This window comes from Barbus barbus (genome assembly GCF_936440315.1).
Source record: "Barbus barbus genome assembly, chromosome: 6".
NCBI classification, from domain to species: Eukaryota; Metazoa; Chordata; class Actinopteri; order Cypriniformes; family Cyprinidae; genus Barbus; species Barbus barbus.
In genome coordinates, this window is record NC_136734.1 from 3,482,991 (window position 1) to 3,501,347 (window position 18,357).

At 34.2% G+C, this 18,357-nt stretch overlaps 1 protein-coding gene across 1 annotated transcript in view; it reads left to right on the top strand.

Annotated features, from left to right (window-relative positions):
• Window positions 1–17,805, top strand: part of unc5ca (unc-5 netrin receptor Ca) — a gene marked incomplete at both ends in the record, with an annotated part of 129,954 nt that extends 112,149 nt beyond the window's left edge. Inside the window, 7 exons of the mRNA XM_079419684.1 lie at window positions 354–441; window positions 2,742–2,910; window positions 6,819–7,052; window positions 8,089–8,235; window positions 8,857–9,021; window positions 15,088–15,266; window positions 17,643–17,805. Coding sequence (XP_079275810.1) covers window positions 354–441; window positions 2,742–2,910; window positions 6,819–7,052; window positions 8,089–8,235; window positions 8,857–9,021; window positions 15,088–15,266; window positions 17,643–17,805 — 1,145 coding nt within the window. The remainder of the gene's footprint in view (window positions 1–353; window positions 442–2,741; window positions 2,911–6,818; window positions 7,053–8,088; window positions 8,236–8,856; window positions 9,022–15,087; window positions 15,267–17,642) is intronic.
• Between the last annotated feature and the right edge of the window lie 552 nt (window positions 17,806–18,357).

Consider the following 18,357-nt stretch of genomic DNA (forward strand, 5'->3'; position numbering starts at 1 on the left):
TGTCTGTCTGTCTGTCTGTCTAGGCTTCTGTCTTTCTGTCTGCCTGTCTATGTAGGCTTCTGTCTGTCTGTCTGTCTATCTAGGCTTCTGTCTTTCTGTCTATGTAGGCTTCTGTCTGTCTGTCTGTCTATCTAGGCTTCTGTCTTTCTGTCTATCTAAGCTTCTGTCTTTCTGTCTGTCTATCTATCTATCTATTAAGTATGTTCTGGTTGACTTTGTTCTGATGTGATTTTGTTGCTTCACAGTCCTTTTCCTTTTCAGTGCGGTCAGAAAATTAGTTGACACATGAAACTAGTTCAGCACAAGGTGTGCGGCTTCTCTCTGAATCAGTCTTTCTGTAATGTGTGTTTCAGGTGTGAGTTTGTTGGTTCCAACCGGTGCGATTCCTCAAGGTCGCGTGTATGAGATGTTTGTGACTGTACAGAGGACAGAGAGCATGAGGTAAAACACACACACTAAGGCTGGGTAAAAAATTATTGGTTTCTCAATTTTAATCGATTCTCATTTTTACAAAAATATATCGATTCTTAAATTGCAAGAATTGATTAGTCCAGGCTGTTTTCAGTCAATGAACAGATCGTAGCGCACCTCCCATCCAGTAAATCGCAATAAGCTTTGTGATTTGTTCATTTTGATATGAAACTAAGTCTCAGATTTCAAATTCTCACCGTTTTACTGCAGTATTCAAACAGTAAATGCCGTTTTGGTGCTGTTTAATGTGGAGTGACAGATCACTGTAGCGCCTCAGTTCAAGAGACGTGGCAGTGGATGTGAACTGATTGTCTCCTCCAGTTACAGCATGAAATAAACATGAATGAACATCCAAAGCTATGTTAAAAGAAAGAGTAACTTATCAAAATCCTTATCCTGTCTCATGTAATCGCTCATTCAGGGTCTTAACTGCGCAAAGACCGCACAATTCTGTCAATATAACAGCTTGTAAACAGTGTCACATAATGTCACATTTACGTCAGAAAAAAACCTATTTGTTGACCATAAACTCATTAGTCAGCTAGAAAAATTAACTCTAAAGAAGAGCATTTTGCATATAACATATTCATTATAATTTTTACTGTTCTTCAGTGTTTAAATTGTTAATTTATGAATAAATCCATCACGTTTTTAGTAGAAATATAATTATGTAATTGTAACTTTATTATAAAAACTTAATTGAGTGTAATTTAAATGTTTGTATATATGACTCCGGACCACAAAAGAGTAAATTTTTTAAATTGAGATTTATAGACCATCTGAATAAATAAGCTTTCCATTGATGTATGGTTTATGATGGGACAATATTTGTTTGAGATATAACTATTTGAAAATCTGGAATCTGAGGGTGAAAAAAAATCAAAATATTGAGAAAATCACCTTTAAAGTTGTCCAAATGAAGTTCTTAGCAATGCATATTACTAATCAAAAATTAAGTTTTGATATATTTACGGTTGGAAATTTACAAAATATCTTCCTGAAACATGATCTTTTCCTGATATCCTTGATTTTTGGTATAAAAGAAAAATTGCCAATACAATGTATTTTTGGCTATTGCTACAAATATATCCATGCTACGATCCAGGGTCACATATAATTACTTAATTTAACCTTCAAAATTGTAGTAATCTACTGACTCTCATGTATATTTTAAAGCATTAGTTGACAGATTTTTTTTCCTTTAGAAAATTTGACATTTACTGTACCTGATAAATACCCAGAATAATAGACATTGAATCGAATCAAATTTAATCAAAAAGTGAATCGTATCAAATCGAAAGCTTGTGAGTCAGAATCAAATCAAACCGTGATATTTGTGTCAAAACCCAGCCCTAACACAACACACACCCCAAACATAAGCAAGTCATTTTGTGGTTGAATGTTTAAACACATAAGAAACACAAACAAAAAATACAAGTAATCAATTACTTGAGAAAAAAATGCAAGTTAAAAATGATTATGATAGTAAAAAAGCTAACTTCAACAAACCTATCCAGTTAAAAATGTCAATACAACAATTTAAAAATCATTTACATTCTGCTGGTGCAGCATAGAAAAGCAATTGTTTTTACAAATGTAAATTATGTACTGTTAAAGTACTAAAAGGTATGTTTTTGGTACTATTACAGTATACATTAACATTTAGGGGTAAATAAGATGTACTTAGCTTTTGTACCTTAAAGTACCACCCCAGTAACAGCACCTTTTTTACCTTTTGTATCTTTTTTTCTGAGAGTGTTGAAATGTAAAGCACAGGTTGTTCGTTCTTCATAAATTTTTATAATACAATTCATATCAAACATTTTATTGTTCAACTTGATGTATTATTAACTTGAAAATTTCAAACAATTCTGGTTCATTGTGTTACTGTAGCTTCTGCAGTGATTTCGGTGAGACCAGAAGCAGAGAAAAAAATAAATAAATAAAAACAAGAAAAGGTGGCAAAAGCCTTTTTGTCATAATTAAAGAAAATTTTGGCATAATTTATCATTCGCCCTCAAGTTGGTCCAAAAGAAGGTATTCTGAAGAACAGTTGCTGGTTGAAATTGACTTCCATGGAAAGGAAAAAATACTATGGAAGTCAATGGCTGCCGTCAAATCTTTGGTTACCAGCATTCTTCAAAATATCTTCTTTTGTGTTCAACAGCAAAAATAAAGTCATACAGGTTTGGACCAACTTGAGGGTGAGTAAATGACAGAATTGTTATTTTTGACTGAACTGTCCCTTTAAATGCGTCTGTCTCTCTCAGGCCAGCGGTCGGCGATGGGGAGGCCGTGCTCAGCACCGTGGTCAGCTGCGGTCCTGCGGGCGCCCTGTTGACCCGTCCCGTCATCCTCACTCTCCACCACTGCACACATGCCCACTCCGACGACTGGCAAATCATCCTCAAGAGCCACACGCAGCAGGACCATTGGGAGGTGAGGAATTTGAATACGGCCGAACAGGACAGCCAGTGGCTGAATGAAAGCGTGGCAGCGAGAGGAATCAGGTCAAGGAAACTCTGGAGATGAGCCGCTCCATTTCAATAAACTACTTATCCTGCAGAGAGAGGGAAACATGACTGGAAAATAAATGTAACTATCAGTGAAGGCAGGCAGGGTAAATTGGCCTGCTGTGCATGGCAGGATTCTACAAATAGACAACACAAAATTCAATTATTGCAAGAGTGGAGCGGGGAAAAGGATGGGGCGTATTTATCAGGAGGAATCTGCTTCCTTTATCAGGGCCGGGATTCCCTCAGACACACACTCGCATTGTGTCTGTCTGTGTGTGTGTGTGTGTGTGTGTGCAGGAGAGACCAAATGTTCTGAAGAACCTGCTTGTGGGGATATATATATCTCATAAAATATGTCAAAAACATACCCTGGTCATATTTCACTCCAAAATCAAAAGAAGAAATAAGAAATTACTTTTTCCAAGACAATGAAACCTATTTTTAGGACTCTTGAAAGTATTTGATTTTCATGTTTTTTTTTGTTTTTTTTATATAATAATTAACAACCCTCACCAACCCATGCCAACCCCCCCCCCCCCCCCCCCCCCCCCAAAAAAAAAATCAAACAATATTTATGTAATTTGAACAGTATTTTATTTTACATCCGATATCAATTGCAATATCAATTTTACAATTGCATCATTGTAATATGGGTTGTACCGCTATTAATTAATTTATTTAGATTTTAAAAAATTGTTGTATTAAAGGAATTTTGTATAGTATTTTTTCATTCGTAATAATAGCAATGTGAATTCAGGAGTAAAAATGTGTTTTAATTGTCACGAAAATAATGTCACAAATGTACGAATTCAAGAAAAAAAAAAATGATATATATATATATATATATATATATATATATATATATATATATATATATATATATATATATATATATATATATATATATATACAGGTGCATCTCAATAAATTAGAATGTCGTGAAAAAGTTAATTTTTTCATGTAAGCTATTTCAAAAAGTGAAACTTTCATATATTTTAGATTCATTGCATATAAACCATTTCAAAAGTTTTTTTGTTTTAATTTTGATGATTAGAGCTTATAGCTCATGAAAGTCAAAAATCAGTATCTCAAAACATTTTGACTTTCAATTAATGACCATCCCTACAGTATAAATTTCGGGTATCTCTTGTTCTTTGAATCCACAATAATGGAGAAGACTGCTGACTTGTGATCAATGATCCAGAAGACGATCATTGACGCCCTCCACAAAGAGGGTAAATCACAGAGGGTCATTACTGAAAGGTGTGGCTGTTTACAGAGTGCTGTATCAAAGCATATTAAATGCAAAGTTGACTGGAAGGAAGAATTTGGGTAGGAAAAGGTGCACAAGCAACAGAGATGACCGCAAGCTTGAGAATACTGTCAAGCAAAGCTGATTCAAACACTTGGGAGAGCTTCACAAAGAGTGGACTGAAGCTGGAGTCAGTGCATCAAGAGTCACCACGCTCAGACGTCTTCAGGAAAAGGGCTACCAAGCCACTTCTGAACCAGAGACAACGTCAGAAGCGTCTTACCTGGGCTGTGGAGAAAAAGGGCTGTGGACTGTTGCTCAGTGGTCCAAAGTCGTCTTTTCAGATGAAAGTAAATTTTGCATTTCATTTGGAAATCAAGGTCCCAGAGTCTGGAGGAAGAGTGGAGAGGCACAGAATCCAAGCTGCTTGAAGTCCAGTGAGAAGTTTCCACAGTCAGTGATGATTTAGGCTGCCATGTCATCTGCTGGTGTTGGTTCACTGTGTTTTCTGAAGTCCACAGTTAACGCAGCCATCTACCAGGAAATTTTAGAGCACTTCATGCTTCCTTCTGCTTTCAAGCTTTATGGAGATGCTGATTTCATTTTCCAGCAGGACTTGGCACCTGACCACACTGCCAAAGGTACCAAAAGCTGGTTCAATGACCATGGTGTTACTGTGCTTGATTGGTGAAATTCATGTTCAATCGGATTTAAATCTGGAGATTGACTTGGGCAATCTAAGACTTTCCATTTCTTTGCCCTTATAAATTCCTTGCCAGGGTGTTTTGGGTCATTGTCCTGATGCAATATGAAGCACTTCCCAATGAATCTGGTGGCATTTTCTTGAATATCGGTAGGCAAGATGGTTTTGTACCCTTCCAAATATATTCTGCTACTGTCATCATACATTAAGTCATCAGTAAAGTTGAGAGAGCCTGTTCCAGAGACAGCCATGCATGCCCATGCCATGACACCACCTCCACCATACTTTACAGATGAGGCTGTATGCTTGGGATCATTGCCGTTCCCTTTTTTTCTCCACATTTTTGCTTTCCCATCACTTAGATAAAGGTTCATCTTTGTCTCATCGGTCCATAAACACAGTTCCAAAACTCTTCTGGCTCACTTTTGTGCTTTTTTGTAAACTCTAATCTTGCCTTTCTATTTCTGGTGCTGGTCAGAGGTTTGCATCTTGCTGTGTAGCATCTGTAATTCTGTGTCAAAGTCTCCTGAGGACAGTAGATTGTCAGAGCATCACCCCAGCTTTCTGGAAGTTGTTGGTGATTTTACAGACACGTCTTTTAGGGTTCATTTTCACAGCTTTTATGATTTGTCTGTCATCAACTACTGTTGTTTTCTCAGCCGATCAGGTCGTTGTTGGTTGCTGGTGGTTTCCAAACTCTTGATTTCTCCATGCCCTTTGTTTTTGCTAGAGCTCTAACTGACTTCCTCTTTTCTTTTAGCATCCAAATTGCTTGCTTTTCTCTCAAAGTCAGCTCGCTCATCTTCATCCTGGTTTGTGTGTGTCATCATCGAATGCAAGATTCAGAATACAGAAGTAATGGATATAACTGATACGACACATTCCCTGCTTTTAATATCTGAAGAACTAATGCAACAGGACACAGCTGATCACTTCGAAAGACCTGAGAGGCAACTGTTCCAATACTTATGCTCCCATCAGATAGAGGGATGAAACTATAAAAGTGCTGAACTTCTTAGCTGCTAAAACATCTATGTGTTGAATCACCCAATAATAAAATGTGTCGTTCTGTAGTTTTGTCTCATATTCATCTTTTAATCATATTTGTAAATGTCTTGACTCCACGGCCAACAGAGCAATTTTGTCTTTACTGTTCCAATACTTATGGAGGGCACTGTATATATATATATATATATATATATATATATATATATATATATATATATATATATATATATATATATATATATATATATATATATATATATAAAAAATGTTTTTATCAGAATGATATAAAATAATGTTGTTATTTTATATCATAAATAATGTTATTATTATTATAATGTTATTATTTTAATCATTAATCATTTATTTACTTATTTTATTCTTATTTTAATCATTAAATTGGAATATACAATTAAATAAATACTAAAATATTATTTTTTAATTTTTTATATTAAACTGATAATATAAAATGAGATGCGGAAAAAGTAGATTTAGTGGCAAATGTCATCGTAATTTAATAATAATAATTTATAATTCAAATGTAATGTTATTTAATATAATAACATTATTATTATTATTATATATTTGTTTGTCAGTTGTCTGTGTTGTTCTTTGTATGTGTTACTTATGCATCACTGCAGCTTTTAAATCCTAGAAATATTTTAGTGGAATAGGGCAATAAAGCATGATATAACTTAAAAATAATAAGATTAATCACACAAATTATTCGTAATTTAAGTCCCACCAGGGTAAAAAAAAAATATATATATATATATTCAGGTTTATAATGTAAGTGTGTGAGAGATCAGTTTAACCCTGTACCTGTCATGATGAGCCGCTCATGGAAGTGATGTGTGTGTTCTGTGTGCAGGACGTGGTCGTGGTTGGAGAGGAGAACTTCACTACTTCCTGTTACGTGCAGCTGGGGGAGGAGGCGTGCCACATCCTGACCGAGACTCTCGGATCCTACTGTCTGATTGGCCAGAGCGTCTGTCCGTCAGCGGCTAAGAGAATCAAACTGGCCGTGTTTGGTCCTGTAGTCACAGCAGGTGTAGACTATCACATCCGAGTGTACTGCCTCGACGACACACAGGACTCACTCAAAGTGCGTAACAGCTGACCCGTGCGGCTTTCAAAATAGCTTAAAAATAGTCAGTTAATATTTTCATAATCATTTTCCACCTTCTCTGACACAGGCTGTTTTATGCTATTGTATCTTTATTTGACTAACTTCTATATTCTATGTAAATGAGCACTGTTATGATTGGCTAACTGTAATTCAGGTCAAGTAATGTCAGGCACTAGATCTAACTGAGGAATAACTAAACTGAGCTAGACCATGACATCCCTGAATTCAATAATGAAATACCTTTAACTGAAAATTGAGTGTTTAATCTTATTTTATACATTACTGACACTCTATCCTCCAGTTTGATACTGTTAAGTGCTTTGACACACTCTGTATTGTTAAAAGCGCTATATAAATAAAGGTGACATGACTTGAGGAATAACTCCGTTAATAATGAGTTTGCTCAATAAATTACATTTGAATGAAAATGTAGTTAATATTAATGTTTACATTATTTTAATCTGCTTTAATATTTTAATTAAAATGATTAAATAATTTAATATAAAATGTTATTATTACTTCATATGATTTTTATTATTGTTATTATTATATAAATATAATTGTTAATGTAATATTTTAAATATACAGATTTAAATATATATATTTTTTTATTTTAATTTAAGTGATTTAATATAATGCAACATTTAATATAATGTAATATTACTTAATTCTTATATAATTTGTTATTATTAAATATACACAGACTTCAGTATTGATAGTTTTTTATTTAATTTGTTTTATATATTTAAAAAAATTTATAATTTAATACACAGTTACACGATATGTAATATAAAGCATTTTAATATCACTTAATTTTATATATTTTGTTGTTATTATTTATATTATGTATCTAACTTCTATACTATGTATGAAGAAACATTTGAGTTGAGAATGTTAAAGTTTGGGCCAAACTCTTTCATTTTAAAAGATAATAAGAGCCGTGTGAAATGTGACTGTTTGATTGTATTATAAATGGTGCAGCACTGTTGACTGTATGTGTTTGTGTGGACAGGAGGTGCTGCAGATAGAAAAACAGATCGGCGGAAAACTGCTGGATGAACCAAAGTCTTTGAACTTCAGTTACAGCAACCACAACCTGAGACTGTCAATACATGACATTCACTCACAGTGGAAGAGCAAACTACTCACCAAATACCAGGTGAAGGCAACAGCAAAAAAGCAGACAGGATTTAAAAATGTCAGGAGAAGGAGAAGATCTCCTGTCCCGAGGCTTGTTATTCTATAACCTTGTGTCAGAGATAGAAAAAGTCTCTTTAACTGAGAGAGTGGTGTTTGATGAAGGACCTGAGAGAGAGTTAACATGAAGCTAAAACCATTTACAGCTTTAATCATGCATTCATAATGCCCTATAATACAACACACTGTCAATTCTGTGTCCTAAATAATTGTGGCCACATACACAAAGTATTATATTACGTTTCAAGCAAGATACACACACACACACACATATATATATATATATATATATATATATATATATACAGCCTATATGTGTGTGTGTATTGTAAATTAGTTTTTAATTTAATAAATGATTAAATCATGAATACATTATAATTTAAGGATTATAAATTATTCTTTTTATTTTATGAATTAATTTACAAAGTTAATGTAATTTAATATTGTATTCATTTTTAATAATTGTTTATTATTTTTATTTCAAAATTTTAATTTGAATGATTAAGTAATATAACATTTAATATAAGATGATTTAATATTATAACAGACGTCAGGTAAAGTGTCTGTCTGTGTGTCCGCGCAGGAGCTGTCTTTCTCTCAGGTGTGGAGTGGATCGGTGCGGCGGCTGCATTGCTCGTTTGCTCTGGAGCGTCACAGCGTGAGTGTGTGTGAGCTGTGCTGCAAGCTGTGCGTCAGACAGGTGGAGGGAGAAGGTCAGATCTTCCAGCTCTACACCACCCTGAGCGAGGTACAGTAACACGCCGTCTCTTGCTCTCTGCTGTCCCGCTCAGACATCTTTAGATGCTTGATATTTGCTCAGAATGAAAACATACACTCGTCTTTAAAGCTGCGATGCCTCCATCCCTCTCGCACGTAATCAATTTAATATTATTTCCAAGCTTGTTGCAGAGCATTCTGGAATAGGGTGACCAGATGTCCCCATACAGCGGCTTCAAAAATACATGCAAAAAAGCCCAACCATACAGTAACCCGCTGGTTATCGGAGCAATCGTATAGTGATTACCTTTACCAGCAAAGGGTGCTGCGAGCTACACTGATGACTTGGTCGCACTCCAATACTTGAAGAATGTAACCTGGATGAGAGAACAACACTATTATCATCAATTATCAAAAGATACACATTGTTATGCTTTTAAGCCAGTAACATATTAACTATTTATGTTAAATTAAAATAATTTACAACAGTCCTTGAATAGGGTGCAGCAATGTTATGTCCACAATTTTAAGTTTTTAAATACAATTCACCAAAAATCAGACTATGAGATAAATAGTAACTATAGCAAATAGCAGCAGATCAAAACACTATTATAACAAAATTATGACTTTACAAAAACACAACATTTTCATAAACTGAGTATACACTAATTGCAACTTTACAAATGTTGTATCTTTACTATTCCTAATTATGCTTATTATTATGTACTTTAGGCTCATTTTGGAAATAAAAATGCAATATAATTATTTTGCCTAATTCAGTTAATTATTAGTAAGATAGGATAGAGTCATTTCCAAGCACAAAAAAAGGTTACTAACGTTGTCATCTGTTTGGGAAAATTAATACATTAAATACAAAACAGGAAATGTTAAAAATGTGTTTTATTTTGATTCAATATTTTGTTATTAGTATAACATTTTTCGATCTGCTTCTTGCTATTTACCATGATTACTATTAACTATTTTCATACTGTGATTTTTGGTGAATTAAAACTAGATCAAAATCAAAACTGAAACAATCGTAATGATCAAACTAAACATCATCATAATTATATTCAAAGAATAGGGAACCCACAGCATTTAAAAAAACAAAAGCATTAAAGATATATTGACCCTGTTTTTTTAATTCAAAGAGAGAGAAATTTCAATGATATTTTGACCACTCATATAGGAATATCCCTGGTTTTAATTTCAGAAATCTGGTCAAATTTTGAGATACTATCTAGTTAGGCAGCTCACTAGGGTTTGTAAGGGCTCTGTGCTCTCCATCAGCCGTCTTCCTTCAGTTCCCATGCGTTTGCGTCTCTGGAGAAGAGGCTGTTTCTGTTTAATCCGTGAGAAGAGCTTCAGCTACTCTTAACACCCTCACGCGTCTGTCTATACATCACAAAGGGTTTTCACCGAGCCGCTGTGTTTTTCTCTCTCCGCCGCTCCTGGGCTTTAATCAATGTGTCTAATTAAGAACAGCACCGATTCGTTAACATTATAGATGGATGCGTTGTGATGAATTGAGTCCTTCTGGGCTGCGAAGCGCGTCTGTCTGATGTTCAGCATCTTCAGGGACTGTTTTCAGTGCACTTGTCATTTCATACTAGTAAAAATACATTGAGTGCATTTATCGATCAAAGATGCTCATTTTGATACACTTGTGCAACAATGTTTAGGGGTGGTTGACTGTTTTTGTCTAGGCTTGATTGTGTTTATGGGGTGCAGTCTAACATGTTAATGCTTGTTTTTTTTACGCATTATTTTCACATAATTTAGCCTTTATTCTACACCACTCTGTCCCTTCTCCGATTATACCCCACTGATGATTTCCTGGTTTTATGAAGCCCCTCCCTCAGAAATACACAATGGGTTCAGATTGGTCAGTCTTAGAAAACAAAGGTGCTTCACGATGCCATAGAAAAACCTTTGAAGCTTTAACATCTGAAGAACTTTTCTGTTTCACAAAAGGTGAAAGAAGGTTCTTCAGATTACAAAAAGGTAAGAAAGAGATGGTTCTTTAAAGAACCTTTGACTGATTGGTTCTTTGTGGAACCAAAAATGTTTTTTCTATGGCATCGCTTGAAAATCTTTTGAAGCACCTTTATTTTTAAGAGTGTAGCTGGCCCAGTTTGTTGCGATTCGCTAAACCGCCTAGCGCAGTTCAGAAATGTCCCACCCCTCACCTCAGAATGTGCTCTGGCTGTATTGTAAACAATGGCGTCATCAATATTGCTTATCAGTTTGAGTCCGATTGAGACCCAGAGAATATTAGTGAAGAGGATTGGGCAGAACTTGTGCAAGCATGGACGTTTCAGAATGGTATGTTTTTTTGTTTGTTGTTGTCTCATATTTTTAGATACACTGTTATTTGTAAATGCTACTGCTTATGTTAGCTTCTAATATACGGTTTTATCCTGATTAAAGCTGTAATATAGCAGAATACATGATTGCATTGTAGCATTTTTGTAACAGTTTAAGAAGTGTTTGCCAGCAAGTATTGCTCGCTACCATGGCAACCGTGTGTATGTCCATGTTTAATGCTTTGAAAAAATATGTCTGTCTAAAGTGTATTATTGGAACACAGTTCATTGATGGAGCTGTGACGAGCTGATGATCTGAGAGAGAGAGATGCAGAGCAGGGGACGCGAGGAACAGGATCGAGAACCGCTGCTTTAGAACATTGATTTTGAAATCGTGATTCATACATGAATAGATTTTTTCCCTAGTTTTGACAGCATGGCAACAACTCTTCCTCTTCTCTAAAGCAGATGCGGTTTATGTAAATTTGGGGGTTTGTGATGTCACCAACCCAGGAAGTAGCTCGTTGTAGTCCCTACCAGCCATTTTTGTAGGCATTAAAATTTTAAGACTAATATCTCCGTTTGCATTGAACTTTCAGTGTCGTAACTTTGCAGATATTGTTTATGCTCAGACAGCAACATTACACACTAACTAACGTTAAAAAAGTGAAATCACTATCAACCAAATGAGGAAGATTCTGTGGAGCTTTGATTTTCATCAGATGATTTAATTTTGTGATCATTTTCAGGAGAAATTAAAGTTGTATAATAATAATAACAATAATTAAATAGAATTTTAAAACATGGTTTCAGTATTCTAGTTGTCTTATGTCATTTCTGTCCGTGGCTTTTCTTATTTCATCTAAGTTTGGGGATTTTTAAAATAATTTTCTTTTAAAGTTTTTTGCAGTGTAATTTCTGTATTATTTTACACAATTGTGACCATGGAGGACAAAGCCAGTCTTAAGTCGCTGGGGTATATTTGTAGCAATAGCCAAAAATACATTGCATGGGTCAAAATTATGGATTTTTCTTTTTATGCCAAAAATCATTAGGATATTAAGTAAAGATCATGTTCCATAAAGATATTTTGTACATTTCTACTGTAAATATATCAAAATTTAATTTTTGATTAGTAATATGCATTGCTAAGGACTTAATTTGAACAACTTTAAAGGTGATTTTCTCAATATTTAGATTTTTTTGCACCCTCAGATTCCAGATTTTCAAATAGTTGCATCTCAGCTAAATATGGCCCGATCCTAACAAACTATATATCAATGGAAAGATTATTTATTCAGCTTTCAGATGATGCATAAATCTCAATTTTGAAAAATGTACCCGTATGACTGGTTTTGTGGTGCAGGGTCACAATTGTAGCATTTTTAATAACTTTTCATATTAATTTAAGTTTGTTTAGTAATATTGTTTTATGTTTTATTCTTTTTTTATACCTTGTTTAATATCTTTTATTCTTTCTATTTAGCTTTCTTTTTTCAGCAATTTAATAACTTACATTTTATTTTAGTTACTTGCCAAGGCAACATTTTTAATTTTCATAGCATTTATACTTTATTTTAATGAAAATGATTTTTAATATTTGATTATTATCATAGTTAACAATACATAAACAACACTGGCACTAGGTGTTGAGGGCGATTAGGGTGGTTTTAAGTTTTTTAAATTTCGTTCCAACATTACTAAATCTAAGTTTTAGTAATGTTGTTTTGTGCTTTTACTTAAAACTGTATTTGTTCAAAAGTACAGTAAAAACTGTAATATTGTGAAATATTATTACAATTTCAAATGGCTGTTTTCTATTGTAATATATTTTTGTGGTTCAAAGCTGAATTTTCAGCATCATTACTCCGGTCTTCAGTGTCACATGATCCTTCAGAAATCATTGTAATATGGTGATTTGCTGCTCAGGAAACATTTCTGATTCTTATCCATGTTGAAAACAATTAATATTTTTGCAAAAACCATGATACATATTTTTTTTGTTCAGGATTCTTTAACAGTATTTATTTGAAATATAATCTTTTGTAACATTTTAAATGTCTTTACTGTCACTTTTGATCAATTTAATGCATTGTTTGAATGTTGTGATTTGGTTGCATTTTTTTAATTTTAATATTCTGTGTCCCTCAAATGCAAAGCAGCTGCGCTCATTTCACATCCTCCGCTTCGGTTCTTACAGATGTACAAAAGCAGAAGCTTTTATTTGGTGCTGTTGCTTTTTACGAATAATATCACCAACGAGAGTGATTTAATTAAACCGCCTCCTCAACACACACGCGCTCACACACAATTGAGATTGCAGCTCGGATTTTAATGCATTGCAAATGTCAGTCGATATTATTTCCAAGAAGCAGAGTGTATCTCCAGCAGTGAAACAGCCTTGATTCGGTGAGAACATTTCTAAATACCAAAAGAGCAGTGGAGCTCAGCGGGAGACTGAGACGCATGATGCTGTTTATACATATGAAGATACATACGGGCAGCTTTAAAATGAAGAAACGCATGTTATAGTCTGTTATTGATCAGAAGAACTATGTGTATTAAGTCTCTGCTTATTATTGTTTTTTAAAGAGACTTACTGTGAAAGTAACACTCATCATCATGTGATTATAATTACATTTTAAATGTATATTTTAGATAAAGAACATTACATTTCATCTATGGCGTTCTGAGTGATTGCTAAGGTGGGGATATTGTTTTGTGCTTTTGTCATTTCTATTTAGCTTTTAATGGGACCTATCATGCCCCTTTTTACAAGATGTAGTATATGCAAGATGTCTATGTAGTGTTAGCACAAAATACCTCACAGATCATTTATTATTCCATGCTAAAAATGCAATTTTTTAACAGAAGGAAAACCATGCTCTTTTTGTGCATGTATCTTTAAATGCAAATGAGCTGCTGTGCCCCACCCCCTTTCCAGAAGAGTCTTTACAGCTCGTGTCTCGCAGCATACGCTGCCAAAACAAAATGTCTGTTTGGTTTGGATTAGCATGTTTACTGTGCTCACGTTACATTGCAAGTTCGTCGTCGTCATAAAAGTGTATTATTTTAACGCATTTTAAAGCAGCATCGGTTTAAACAAGTTTCAAGTTTAATTTATTTATATAGCATCATTTACAACAGCAGCAGCTGACCAATGAGCTTTACAGCATCAAATAAAATTAGTAGTAAATACAACCGAGTAAATAAATAAAATCAATAAACAATTTGGTGTTCAGAGCGCACACATTTGAAAGTTCTCTTTCACATTTTATTGCGCTTAAACTGTTAAGTACACACAAGGTTAATAAGACAAAAACAGTCAGTAATGTCTGTGAACGTAAACAGCTAGAAAAGAAATCGCATGTAAATATTTGATCTGCATGACAGAATTGTAATACTGCTGTCTGTGCTGTTAATATGAATCAAACAACAAAAACAGAAAATCGCTCATTGCACTTGACTGAATAACTTCAAGTAGTTTTAAGAGTGAATTTCTTAATTGCTGAGTTTAAATGCTCTAGCGAGGACATAAATGTGGCAGACTGAGTACAGCTCAGGGGGAGGAGCTAAGCTAATAAAGCAAAGAACGTTACCAGTCGTGGGCGGGGCCTGTTTCAAAGTGAAGTCACTTTGGAGTACATTCCTGAATGGCTAATTTTGAGTCACCATTTCTGATTTATGGGGAAAATAACATGGTATGAGTGGATTTTTACCACTATAGGGTGGTTGTGTACATACACTGCAGACACATAAAACTTATGAAGGAGTGTATGTGTTTTCTGCAGGACGTCCAGGGCATCGACACGTCCCTGATGGATCCAGGCAGCAGTATCACGGTTCTTGCGGGTCCGAGTGCGTTCAGGATCCCGGTCAGCATCAGAAGCAAACTGTGCAGCAGCCTGGACGTCCCACACACACGCGGAAACGACTGGAGAATACTGGCACACAAACTCAACCTAGACAGGTGATATTCTCGCACGTCAACACTGTATGTGCATGCATTCACACATGCAGTCATTTACACCTTCAGTTAGTTTCCATTAAGTTTGTAGATAATTAAATGCCATTAAGACTTTTAAGTGCTCACCAAGGCTGCATTTATTTGATCAAAAATACAGTAAAAACAGGAATAATGTAAAATATTATTACAATTTTCAGTTTAATATTTTCTATTTGAATATATTTTTAAATGTGAATTATTCTTGTGATGCAAAAGTCTATCTTACATTTTTATATACATGCTAAAAATTCAAAAAGTGAAATATAACATCTAATCCTATTACAAAATTTTTATTTAATTGTGGTTTTAATAATTTTACATTCTATTTCAGTTAGGCAAAAAAAAATGTATTTATTTTATTTAAAATTTATTTTATTTTATTAATTTATTCACTTTATTTCAGTGAATTAATGAAAACGATTTTTAACAGCATAGATTTTTACGAATGTAATATAATATAATATACTGCCCTTTCACCATAAAATAAGTAATTTTCGTCTATCATCATAGGTCAACATTTTAGCACATCCCTGGTATGAGCGTTTGTTTATGTCTGCAGTGTAGTTTTTATTTTAAAAGCGAAACTAATTTGCTCTAAAAGTATCTCTCAGGAGAGTTTGAAGACAATTAACGGTGGAAAAACAGCAGGAGAGCAAAAGAGAAATTTCTTATTGTTCTTTTCGGTCCGCCTGGAGAATATGAGGAGATATATTCACTCTCTCAAACATCAACTTTTCAAAATAGCAGCGTTTCTGTGCGCCTCCACAATCCACGTAATTAGAGGAAAAGGCCAAAAAAGCACAGGACCCCTATGGTTTGAGTTCTTGTTGAGGTGTTACTGCAGGACGCTTAAAGAACGAGAGATCTGATTTCAAACGAGAGAGAGTTTAGGATGGAGAGCTCACTGTTCACCTCTGAGGACCAACAGGCATGAAAGAGGCAGAAGACGAGAGAGTTTGAGTTCACAGGGGACAGGAAGTAGAGAGATAAAGCAAGGAGGATCCTGAAAAAAAAAAAGCTGTTAAAAGTGAAAAGACAGGTTCTGAAAGTTCTTCATCAGTCATAGTGTGCAGATCTCCAGAGCCGCTGCGCAGCACCTTCTGCAGAGATGTGTTTCTTCTGCTGGAGACCATAGAGAGCAAATCCATTCAACTCAGATTACAGCAGCTTTGATAAACACAGGATGTGTAGGACTGGCTGATGTGATGGTGGATGTGTGTCAACCTGCTGACATTTTGCTCATGTATTTTCTTTACATACAGTACAAAACATGAAATAACCACCTTACAGAAATATAGAATTCAATTGTAGACAGGCATGCATGCATTCTGGCTGTTTTCTTATTTTTATTGAATAATTTAATCAAAATAATTGCAATTATTTAATATTTACTGAGAAAATCAGTAAATCATTGCATTGTGGCTGATGAGTAAATCTTTCAATACACATAAAACAGGGAAGTATTTTCCTTCTATATTTTAGCCTATATTTCAAAGCACAGAAATTAAGACAGACATAAATATTGCTGTTGGTAACAAAAATAATAATTATAATAACAACAACATTCTTAATTTTTATTGTATTATTATTACTATTTACTAGCACTATTAATTTTGTTATATCAATTATTATTATTGTTGTAGTTGTTGTTAAATACTTTATTTTATTTATATATATATTTTTTTTATTATATTGCAGTAGTAGATTTAGATTTCATTTTTATTATTTAAATATTATTATAATTGTATTATTTTAAAAAATGTTTTGAATAATAATAATAATAAGAACAATAATAATACTATTGTTGCTGTTTGTTTTTGAATACTATTTGTTTTTGCTGTGGAATATTAATATTTTTTATTGTTTTTATTTAACTAAAATTATGAATACTAATTGAAGTAACAACTAATAATAATAAGTATTATTATTAAATACTATTTTATTTACTGTGTAATAGTAATATATTTTTTATTCAATGTTTAAATACATTTTTACTAATAATAGCAGTGATAACAATATTATGTATTTTTATTAGTATGAATAAAACAGGGTTTTTTAATTTTTGCTGATCACAAATGTTTATTTCCATGTCACCGATAAGCCTATCATACTTTATTGCATTATTATTCAAGAAATAATATAACAATTGTAATGCATTAAATTGATATTAATATTTAGGAATAATCTGATCTGCTGGTTCCAAATAAAAAGAGAAAATAGTCAAATCAGATTATGCAAAAAAATTGCCACATTAAAATAGCATAAAATTTTTTGAATTTGTTGACACAAATAACTGTATAGTGCTATATCGTGGTCCTAAACCTCTCACCTGTCTTGCAGATATCTCAACTACTTTGCGACTAAGACGAGTCCGACCGGAGTGATTCTGGATCTCTGGGAAGCTCAACACTTCCCGCACGGAAACCTCAACCAGCTCGCCACCGTCTTGGAGGAGATGGGTCGCCATGACAACAGCATCACTGCCATGGCCAAGGAACAGTGATCCCTCACATCAGCGGTAATGCACTGCTAACAATGACGACGTCCAGCTCAAGTTGTGTTGCCACTCGATCAAAAACCAAGGAAAAGTTGCTGCCATCAGTGGATGCCGCCAGTTTGGGGTCAAAGGTGAAGCAGGAACAGGGTCGAGATGCTTCAGGCTCAACGGAAACACGGCCAAACCCTCCCAGTTTGCACGACAGCAAAAATCTCCCACTTTATCATCCTCTAGTCATGTTTTTTCTGAATTTTGTGGTACCATCTAGTGGTTGCAGCAACAACAAACGCTCATGTAATATAATATTTTGAGACATGAATATAGTATTTAGTGCGAGTACCTTAAAGTGGCCTTTAAAATCCAGTTACCGTTCAGATGCGATTTGAATTGTATTATTTTTGTAACGCGGGTACAGTAAATATGTTTGTTTGTTGAACAAAAGTGCACGTGAGCACTCGCCAGGGATTGGAGAATCACGTCAGACGTTTTTTTTTTTTCATTTTCTGGAATGCAATGTTTCATCACACTGTAATAATGATGATCTTCTCTGGCCGAACT